Genomic DNA, 11,149 nt, shown 5'->3' on the forward strand with positions numbered 1-11,149 from the left:
TATTTTTCAAAGAGGTCAAGGCAGATGGCTTTAAAATATGCAACGGCACCTCAGATATAGAAAAATAGACAGCAGATTATAAATTCTCAAAACTGACACATTTCGATCACTAAATTGAAAATAAAATCATTTTTCTTACCTTTGTTGTCTAGTGATTTAATTAGTTTCTGGTTGGACTTCCTTCTGACTGCATCCAACATTTTTTTTTCTTTCTGCCTCCTGCATGCTTCCTCTCCTCGGACTTCATTCTCTTCCTCAACCAACATCTCTCTCTGTCCCTCCATGAGTCCATCCAACTTTTCTTCCTCTGTCATCCACCCCTATTGGCAACATGTCTCCCTCCTCTGTTATGATCTTACATCTCTCTGTTCTTCCTCAGGGTCTCTCCCCCTCTGTCTCTTCTGTCCGCACCTCCCATAGTCCAGCATCTGCCTCCTGTCTTTCCCCTTTGGTCCAGGCCTCTTTGGCTTTCTTCTGCTTACAATACCAACACCCCTCCCCCCCATGTCCAGCATTTGTTCTCATTTTCCAGGTATTTCTCTACCTTTCTCTTCCTTCTTCCCTCCCTGGTCCAGAATCTTTCCATTTCTCTGCAGTCTCTCTCTTCCTTCTATACACCACCAAGTCCAACATCTGCCCCCCTCTCTTCTGCCTCCCCTTTGTTTCATGTTTCTCCCTCTCTCTATCTTCCTTCTGCTAACATTTTGAGTTCTCCCACCTTTGATCCAGATCTTTCTGTCTTTCTCACTCTCTTTGTCTTCCCCCTCCCCAGGGTCTGGCATCTCTCTCTCCTCAGTTCAGGGTATTTCCCCTCTCTACCCCCTCTAGTCCAGCATCTGCCCTGTCTTCCCCCTCCCTTTTGGTTCAAGTCTGCTTTCCCGCCTCTCCTCAAGGTCCTTGTTTGTCCCCACCCCCAGTGTCCAGATCCAGCGTCTCTATGCAATCCCCATCCCGACAGGGTCCTCCTGATGGACCTTACCTCTGCTGCTTCCTGCACCAAGCAAGAGAGGTCTTCCAATCTGTGACCACTGCAGTTAATTACAGCAGCTTCCAGAGCGAACCTAGCATGTTACCGTTGGCCTCCGCAGCATGTTCTCTCTGCCACAGTCCCACCCCTCTTCTGACATCAGGGGCGGGACTGCAGCTGAGGGAAAATGCTGTGGAGACTGACGGCAGCCTGCTAGGTTCACTCTGCAGGCTGCTGTAATTAGTTTTAAAGTTGAGACTAGGGGGAATCCAGAGAACACTTCGGGGGAAGCGTTTTAAAGGTGAGACTAGGGAGGAATATGGAGGACACTGAGGGGGAAGCATGTCATTTGAGGAAGACAGCCGGGCACAAGTGCCCAGCTAAAAGATGCTAGGGAGAACACTGGTGTAGTTTCCAGACATGATACATGAGCTTGTCATGCCACTGGGGCTTGCGCGCTTTGGAGAAGCTTAAAGCTATACCATCAGTAGTTTCACTACCACCAGGGCCTCCCAAGGAGAACAGGTTTCAGCAGAAAGATGTAACACCCATCTGGGCAGCAGCAGATGGGCAGTGTTGGAGACGGAAGATCGCGTTTGATGCTACATCATCAAATTTATTTTGCAAGAAGAAAGGCCTCCAGGGCAATCTTCTTCTGTATCCTACCACAAAATCTTGATGATGTTCATCAAGTTGCTATGACTCAAACACGAGTCGATGGCACCTATCAGTGTATCTGTAAAGTATTGCTATCTTGGAATTCTTTGAGACCTGACATTACCAGATCCACCCACAAACTTAAAGTATCTTTCCCCTCGTTAAAAGGCATCATCTATGCAAGAAAATTAAGGAAATCTCTTTTCTTCAAAATCACTGAGCTTTGGAATAACCTTCCTGCCCTGCTATGGAATCTGGGCTCCTTCCAATTATTCCGAAAGCATTTGAAAACCTGGCTTTTCTCAAAAATGTAAAGCTCACCACCAATTCTTATTATGTTCTTCCCTCGTTTATTAAAGTACCTGTAAACCGTGCAGAGCTCTATCTTTATGGAGAGGATGCAATATATAAACTTAAGGTTTAGTTAATTGCATATACAGTATCTACTAACTAAAAACACACACATACTAAAATGTAGAAGTTATTGTGCAAAGGTACAAAAATACACTGGACCGCAACAGACAACTAAACTAAACTTCCTAAGGACTTTCACTTTCTCTAAAGCCATCAATGGGGGATTCTCCTAGTTCTGAAGAACCGAAACCAAAACAGGATTCGGAGAAGCCGTCGCTCCAACCGCTATTTTCGGGTCTCTACGATGCAGGAGTGCCTCCATATAACCATAATTAATAACAAAAGGCAAAAAGCTGGGCACCACGGGGAAAGGCCGCGCTCCGGGCATTAACGGAGCACAATGACAGGGCACTTCCTACTAGCGGACCCGGCACAGCTCTTGCCCCCCTCCCGTTGCAACTCACACTCACCTACTTGGTAGAGCCTGCCTTCGGGAGAGAAAATAGTAATGTGTCGATCAAAGCCAGCACTCGATCCTCGCGACATTATATTCGACGGCAGGCGGACAAGAATCAAGCAAACTCACACCATGCGGAAATGCGACCTCTCGCCAAAGCCGCTCGATTACTTCCGGAGCAAGTCGTCTGCCAAACGATGACGCAAAGCTAGAGGGGAACGGGTGCGTGCACGCTGCGGAGCGGAGCCAAGAGGCTTCTCGCGTGCCCTGAACTTTACAGCATCCGAAGGCTCTCTGTCTGGCTGTTGTAGTATTGAGATTATGGTGCCACTCCTGAATACATCCTGCAAATCGTTTTTTATTGTATGCATTTTAAAGGGTGGTTCACGATGGTGGTTCACGATGTTATTAAAAACGTGGAGATCTGCTGCAGCTGATTCTACTACTGTTACACTGGCAGCACTCTACGTGGCTCAGAGGGAAGACTGTGAATCACATCAAGCAATAGTATTGCTGAACTTTAGTCTCTCGTGGTATTCAGTACAAAATCCCCAAATGCTGGAACCAACACAGCTCGGATTCCTCCAGGACTTTCCTGACAAGAATGAAATTCACTTCCTGCACTTTTACTTTTTCCTTCAATAATTTGGTTTCAGATAAGGTGGCGTATACTGGGAGTGGATGCCAATCCCTCACGCGCCTGCTTGTTCTCCTAACTGGTGCATCTACAGTCTATTTTTTCCCCTTTCATCTGTTATCTCAGGCAAAAGACGAAAATGCTTCTGCCTGTTCCCCACCAGGCACTAAAAATGGTCGCTACAACCGACTGGGTGGCTGAAGGCCGATCCCATGTCTGACTTTAAAACAACGATGGATGGTCAAATGACCTTGCATAAGAATTAGTTTTATGGAGGTCAGTCATAGTCGCACCGAGAACCGGCAAGGGAATTCACACAGCAGCCTCTGCTGCTCAGCTGTTTGGGGCAGAAAACTTTCTTTTTTTAAATGGGCACAGAATGATTAAATACTTAGCTAACATCCTTGATCCTCAGTCTCTTAATATTTTTTAATTCATTCCCTCTTAATTTCCAAACTCGATTACTGCAATTCCTCACTTAAAGGAATCTGCCAAAAAGACATCTGAGGCTTACAATTAAAACAAAACACTGCAATAAAAAGTATAACGAAAAAGAAAAAAATTGATCACATCACTCCGCAGTTAAAAAATGCACATTGGTTACCAATTCACCACCGAATAACCTATAAAATTGCCTTAATCTCCCTTAAAACTATGAACACCAAAGAACCTGCTTTTATTCATAAGTATCTTATTCCTCACAAACCTTTGAGAACTTTAAGATCCACATCACAGCACCTTCTTCATGTCCCATCCCTAAAAATCATTAGAACCCGTAGGGCCTCTTCATTTGCAACTTTAGTCCCTACAATATGGTATGTTACCATCATATTTAAGGGCAGAGCAAAATCTAGATAAATTTAAGGGCAACCTTAAAAGCTTCTTATTTAAAGACGCTTATGATTGCTAATCGATCTCTGGCTCCTTTCTTGCCACATTCTGTTTTTACCCATATTTAACATCAATATGATTTCTCGTATTTCTCTTTTATTTTTAACCTTAATTGTACTCTCTCCTTTTAAAATTGTATTTCTCCCCACTTTCCTGTTGTTTTCATGTAAAGTTGTGTCCTAAAAATGTCAAACGCTTAGTATTTATGATTAGCGTTTATCAAATTTTAATATACTTGACAGATGTGCATGTGTTACACACATACAATACTTGTCCCCATTTTAAAAAAAAGTTGTGCCAGCCACACCCCCTCCTTCCCTCAACAACAGGGGATGCTAGCACAACTTTTTTTAAAAAATGGAGACAGGTATTGGTTGGGTGTAATACATGCACATTTGTGCCCATTAAAGAAAAAAAAAAAAGGTTTTCTGCCCCAAACAGCTAAGGCCCCTGTGGGAGGGGCAGTGGTGTACCAAGGGGGGGTTGGGAGGGGGTACAGTCCACCCCGGGTGCACAGCTGGCCAGGTCCGGGTCCTCCTGCCCTTCCTTTCCCCCGGCCGCGCCACTACAATCCTACCTCCCCCCCGCCGACAAGAAGTCTTTCCGACGTCAATTCTGACATCGGAGAGGACGTTCCGGGCCAGCCAAAGCTAAAGCTGTTAAAATAGGTTTAGCGACGATCGCTGGCTTTAGTGCATCTGGCCCTGAGAGGCCTCCTCTACTCCAAAGATGAGAAAGGAAAGCATTGAAAGCCCTATAAGTCTCTTCCAAATTTTAAAACATAGTAGATAAAAGGACTTGTTGAAACAAAGTAGTTACCAGTTGGTTCTGAAATTAACTGATATGTCTTTGTCAGCATAGCAGGCTCTGCTACATTACCATCTTTTATATAAGTGATTTAGAATAGAAAATGACACGGTGATTGTTACCCACGGCCGCGCCGAAACGATGACAAAAAAAAGGTCACTGCAAGATCAGGTACAAGACCACTCACTGGCCCGTCCGGCCGTGCATCTCCCTCCCTCCCTTTCCCTTACCTTCTCTTTGTGGCGAAATTGGCAATTTCTAAAAGGCTATGCGCTGTATTACAGGTGGAGTATTGAAGTCGCGTCGCGTTGCCTGCTGGAAAAGTCTCCTCTGATGCAACTTCCATCAGAGGAGACTTTTCCAGCAGGCAACGTGACGTGACTTCAAGGCTCCAGCTGTAATACAGCGCAAAGCCTTATAGAAATTGTCAGTTTCACCACAAAGAGAAGGGAAGGGAAAGGGAGGGAGATGCACGGCTGGCCGGTGGGAGGGAGCTGCTGGACCGCACAAAGGATGCTGGGGGTGGGGGATGGAGAGGAGAAGACGCTGAAGCAGCCTGAAGGGAACTGGGGGAAAAAGAGAAGGGAGAAGACACTGGGAAATGGGGAAGACAGTGGGGAGAAGACGCTGGGAAATGGGGAAGAGAGTAGGAAGAAGACACTAAGAAATGGGGAAGAGATAGTAGTAATAATTTATAATAATAGAATGCTATGCGCGCATGCGCACTCTTACCGGCGTGTTCCCTGATCTCTGATCTGTAGGTCTGTGGCCGGAAAGAGTACGCATGCGCGCTTACAAAGTTCCCTCTGTCGCAGACCTCCGAAGTTTACGACATCCAGGAAAAATGGCACTACCGGTCAAAGTTTATTTTTAAGTTTAAAGGTGTAGCAACGGCTCCTCTCACGAGCCGCACCTGCGTCGGAAAAGGCTTCCGACGCAGGCGGCGATCGTGAGAGGAGCCGCGGCGGCACCTTTAAACTTAAAAATAAACTTTGACCGGTAGTGCCATTTTTCCTGCTTTGCCCACTCTTTCAGTGAATTCTCTTCACCGTTCAGACTCCAGAAGTGCTCCTCCGAGGCTATTAGCCATCTATCGGGGTTCCACAGAAAGACAAAAGGAGCAAGCCCAGTTAAACTTTTGCCAGGACCAGCATAAGGTGAGTTTTCCATAATTGTGCGACTCCAGACTGGCAAGGAATGACGACCATACGGAAGCATGTCATGTTCGACGCATGGGGGGGGGGGGAGGACCTGTTCGCGCACCTATGATTTGGTTAGTGCTGCGATGTTAAGTGCTTTTCTGCAGTATTTGGCGTGAATTATGCATCAAGAAGGGGAAGAAAAGGAGGAGGTGAGAGGGGGGAAGGAAACTAAAGAAGAACAAAAGGGGGGAAAGCAGAAAAAGAAGTAAAAGAATAGGAGGTCCCTCAGAGGCCAAAGAGATAAGAAAGAAACAAGACACTCAAAAATGAAAAAATTTGCATGATTATAAAGAATGCAAATAAGTCTTAAAATGGCCCATTTCTGTAAAACTTTATTGTTCAGAGGTAAGGCTGCTGCACAGAGAAGTGGAGGGAGAGGGAAATACTGCTGCTGTTGCTGCACAGGAAAGTGGGGTGGGGGAGGGAAATGCTGGTGCACAGGGAAATGGAGGGGGAGGGAAATGCTGTTGCTGCTGCACAGGAAAGTGGGGTGGGGGAGGGAAATGCTGCTGCACAGGGAAATGGAGGGGGAGGGAATGCTACATAGGGGGCAGGGAGAGAGACAGAAAGAAAGACAGACAGCGGGAGGGAGAGAGACAGAAAGAAAGGGAGAAAGACACAGGGGCAGGAAAAGGGACATAAAGACAGACAGAGAAAGGGAGCCAAGGAGAGAGAAATACAGCAGGAGGTAGACAGAAAGAAAGATAGACAGACATATATTCTAGCACCCGTTAATGTAACGGGCTTAAAGACTAGTAATAATAATAATAATAATTTATTTTCTTATATACCGCCCCACCAGCAGTTCTGGGCAGTTTACAACAAGAATAAAACTGAACATTTCAGCGAATACTATACAATTCCACAGTGGTAATACAATACAATGGTAGCTAATATACAATTTAAAATCCTATAATCTAAAAGAATCAAAACATAATAATGAGAGACAACCTACACGAGTATCTACCAAAAACTAGATCAGCTCTAACTAAGAGAACAATTTAAAAAGATTGAAATTGTAATAGGAAAAAATACTGAATAAACATTTCACAGTTAAAATCATCATTCTAGTTTCTCAAATAAGTACGGAAGAAGAAGCTGGGAAATGGAGAAGAGAAAGTAGGGTGAAGATGCTGGGAAATGGGGAAGAGAGAGTGGGGAGAAGACGCTGGAAGGGAAGAAAACAGAGATGCCAGACTATGGGGGAGCGGAGGGAAGAAGATGGGTGCCAGACCAATGGGGGGGAGGGGTGAAAGGAGAGGCACAGTAACAGAGCAAATGGAAGACCTTTTGGCGGCTTTTGACACGATCGATCATGATTTATTATTATATAGGCTTCAATCAATAGGCATCACAGACCAAGTCTTATCTTGGTTCCAATCTTATTTCTCGAATCGTTCTTCAGCCGTCTTCTTCAACAATACAATTTCTGATACTTTCTCTACAACACACAGCGTTCCTCAAGGTTCCATATTGTCTCCACTCTTATTTAATATATTTCTAGCACCTCTGTTGACTTTATGTCAATCAATCGGCTTTAATACATTCACTTATGCCGACGACATACAACTTCTGCATCCCATAGATACTAATAACTCATCTGACATAACTTTAATTAATACAAAACTCGAAAAAATCCACCACTGGTTAAACAATAACCAACTTGCATTAAACATCAATAAATCCAATATGTTGCTCTTTCCCTGGAAAGATAATCCTAAACTTATCCTACCAATCTCTATTAATGGGCTTCCTTTACAAGTTGTACAAAAAACCAAAATACTCGGAGTAATTTTGGATTACAAACTCTCCTTTCATGACCATATCAGTAGCGTCATTAAGTCCTCATTCTTTAGACTTAGACAAATACGTTCTATCTCACAATTATTCAGTACCGACTCTCTGAAAATTCTCATTCATTCTCTCGTTATTTTGAAATTAGATTACTGCAACGCTTTGTTTAAGGGAATAGCACAAAAAGAAATTAAACGTCTACAGATTATACAAAACACAGCCATTAGGCTTATTTCAAAAGCTAAAAAATTCGAGCATATAACTCCTCTTCTTAAGGAAGCCCATTGGCTTCCAGTGGCCCACAGAATAATATACAAACTTAGCTTACTCACATTTAAATCTCTTCTTTTCAAAACTCCGGCTTTTATTCATAAATTATTAATCCCTTACTCTTCTAATAGAACTTTAAGATCAGATGAACAGCATTTATTAACGATCCCCTCGCTAAAAATAATAAATACGCGCCGGCAGTATATCTTTTCAGTCACAGCGCCCCAAACCTGGAATTCTCTCCCCAGTTTTCTACGAGAAGAAATCAACATTGAAAAATTCAAAAGTAAACTGAAAACTTTCCTTTTTAACGATGCCTTCGCAATTTAACACTATTGACTTCTTTTAATAATATTTTATAAGTCTTGGAAATAACCTTTTCTTTTCTCCACAACCTTTATTCAATCATCTTTATTTTTATCCCTTCCATATGTGTTTTCCATTTTTGTCTCCCACTCTGCTATAATATATTGTAATTTCTTCCCCCACCTATCCCTTCGTTTCCAGTTCGTGTTGTAATTGTTTGTGTCCCGTTAGTCCTTATCTATTTTAAAATTTATTTTATATTGTAATTTTAATTACGTGTAAATCGCTTTGAATAATGACAAAGCGATTAATCAAATACATATTAAACTTGAAACTTGAAGACGCAGAGAGATGGCAGACAGTGGATGGAAGGAATTGAATAAGATGAGGAAAGCAGAAACCAGACAACAAAGGTAGAAAAAAATTAATTTTATTTATTTTGCTTTAGGATAAAGTAGTATATTAATTGTGTTTATAAAAATTTATAAACAAAGCCCTGCCAGCTTAACATCTCTTACTCTAGTTCAGTAGCCAGAACTTTGATTTATAAGGAAGGAATAAGCTAAATATTGTAGTACTGAGGCTTGTATGGATGCTGCAGGGATGGTTATGGGGCAGTGAAAGGGACAGCGGGAATGGGGCGGTGAAGGGGATGGTGGAGACGGGGCGGTGAAGAGATGGTGGTCCAGGGACGGGGCAGTGATGGGAACATAATTTTTCCCCATGCCATTCTCTAATTTAAAATTCAACTTATCTATACAGTATATCTATAATAATAAAACGCTATGCGCCGCGTGTTCCCTGATCCCTTATGTCAGGATGTGGCGGCAAGAGTGCGCATGCGCTAGATGGCGCAGAGTGAGGGGCCGGGACTTAGGGAAAGGCGAGCAAGACCCCCCTTCCCCGATGCACCCAGGCCCCGGCAGTCCCCCGCCGGCAGGGAAGGAAAGACAGCTCGGCGGCAGGTTGGCGTGACAGCGGCATGGGCTGCGCCTGCCTAGCACCGCAGAGCGGCCCAGACCAAGGCAGCCGACGATTGCTGGGGCAACGGTGCTCAGAAGCCCCAGCTGGGAGCGCGAGACTGGTAGGTGGGTGGGCGGGGGAAGACAGACAGACAGGGGACCAGGGAGAGAGACAGAAAGACAGACAGGGGGAAAGAGACAGAAAGACAGACAGGGGGAAGGGAGAGCGACAGAAAGAAAGACAGACAGGGGCCCAGGGAAAGAGACAGAAAGAAAGATAGACAGAAAGAAAGAAAGTGGGCAGGGAGACAGAAAGAAAGAAAGAAATGCCGTTTTGCCAGTTCTTGCTGCGTCAGGGGTATCCCCACGGCTTCATCTGCCAGTCCACGGATCCTTTGGTGCTCCTCTAGTACACCCACCACGTCATGAATCACAAAAAAGGTCACAAAAAAGTCAATGTTCAAAAGCACCAGGGGTACATAACCCCACACGTGAAAAAAATGTGGCAACAGGGCCCAAAAGCACAGTGATCCGAAATCATAGCATTAGGCCAAAAAAACAACTTAGCTGCTAAAGTCCATCAGATATGTCTCAATCCAGCGTAGTAACACAGCAGCTAGAGTACCCAACAGGGAATCTCCCGTTTTGCCAGTTCTTGCTGCGTCAGGGGTATCCACACGGCTTCATCTGCCAGTCCACGGATCCTTCGGTGCTCCTCTAGTACACCCACCACGTCATGAATCACAAAAAAGGATCCGTGGACTGGCAGATGAAGCCGTGTGGATACCCCTGATGCAGCAAGAACTAGCGAAACGGGAGATTCCCCATTGGGTACTCTAGCTGCTGTGTTACTACACTGGATTGAGACATATCTGATGGACTTTAGCAGCTAAGTGGTTTTTTTGGCCTAATGCTATGATTTCGGATCACTGTGCCTTTGGGCCCTGTTGCCACATTTTTTTCATGTGTGGGGTTATGTACCACTGGTGCTTTTGAACATTGACTTTGCAAGCTATTACAGTGCTTTCTTCACCCTACCGGTTTGTTTGTGTAGGAGTGTATGTGAAGTGGAGTTTTTTGCCAAATGAAGCTGAACTGAAGCTTTTTCTCCACTTTTTTTTTTTGTTTTCTGTTTGATTGAGTGTTTCTCCTGCTGTGGATGGTTGGGTGTATGTATGTTTAAGCCTTGTAGCGTTGCTGAGCAGGTTCGTTTGTTCTGTGTGGGGTTGTGTTTGAGATATTTATGAGATTTAAATCACCCTTCTTTCCTTAGTTTACATAATTTTATCACTCCTATCCCCAGAAGTATTGGTAATCTTAAACAAACCTTTGCAAGCTAAGGAGATCCAGGAAGCTATAAAAGCCCTTCTCCATCTAGGTCCAGACTGATATTCTGGAGAGTTTTATAAATTAATGCAGGCTAAAGTGATAGTCCCTTTACTTTTGTATTATTCAGAGGTAATAGACCAAGGCCTTTCCCCCTCGGTATGCCAATATGGTCATATGTTTCCTGTTCCCAAATCTGATCAGCCTAGGGAGTTGGCAGACCCCTACTACCCTATCTCCTTCATTAATGTAGATATTAAGCTTTGTCCAGAGTATTATCAAATTGTTTGGATGACTATCCTCCAATTATGGTGGAAGAAGAGCAAGTAGGACTTGTTAAAAATAGACAATCTTTATTAAATGTGAGTACAACACTTATATCTGGGTGGTGCAGTGGCATAAACCTTGGAGCCTGAGGATTTTTGAAGGGTCAATTCAACAAGCAACTATTGGTGTGGTAGTTATGGTTTATCAAAGCCCAGGGCAAGATTGTATTCTACAAAATGAGTCAATCTTTCT

General features: G+C 44.0%; 1 protein-coding gene across 2 annotated transcripts in view; it reads right to left on the reverse strand.

Moving 5' to 3' along the window:
• Nucleotides 1-2,676, reverse strand: part of PSMA6 (proteasome 20S subunit alpha 6) — a 30,733-nt gene extending 28,057 nt beyond the window's left edge. Inside the window, exon 1 of one of the 2 annotated variants that reach the window (XM_033953179.1) lies at nucleotides 2,449-2,676. In XM_033953179.1, the coding sequence (XP_033809070.1) occupies nucleotides 2,449-2,524 (76 nt within the window). In that variant the 5' untranslated portion in view covers nucleotides 2,525-2,676. The remainder of the gene's footprint in view (nucleotides 1-2,448) is intronic. The other variant, XM_033953180.1, reaches the window with a different exon arrangement.
• Nucleotides 2,677-11,149: the final 8,473 nt, after the last annotated feature.

This window comes from Geotrypetes seraphini, chromosome 7, assembly GCF_902459505.1.
Source record: "Geotrypetes seraphini chromosome 7, aGeoSer1.1, whole genome shotgun sequence".
NCBI lineage: Eukaryota > Metazoa > Chordata > Amphibia > Gymnophiona > Dermophiidae > Geotrypetes > Geotrypetes seraphini.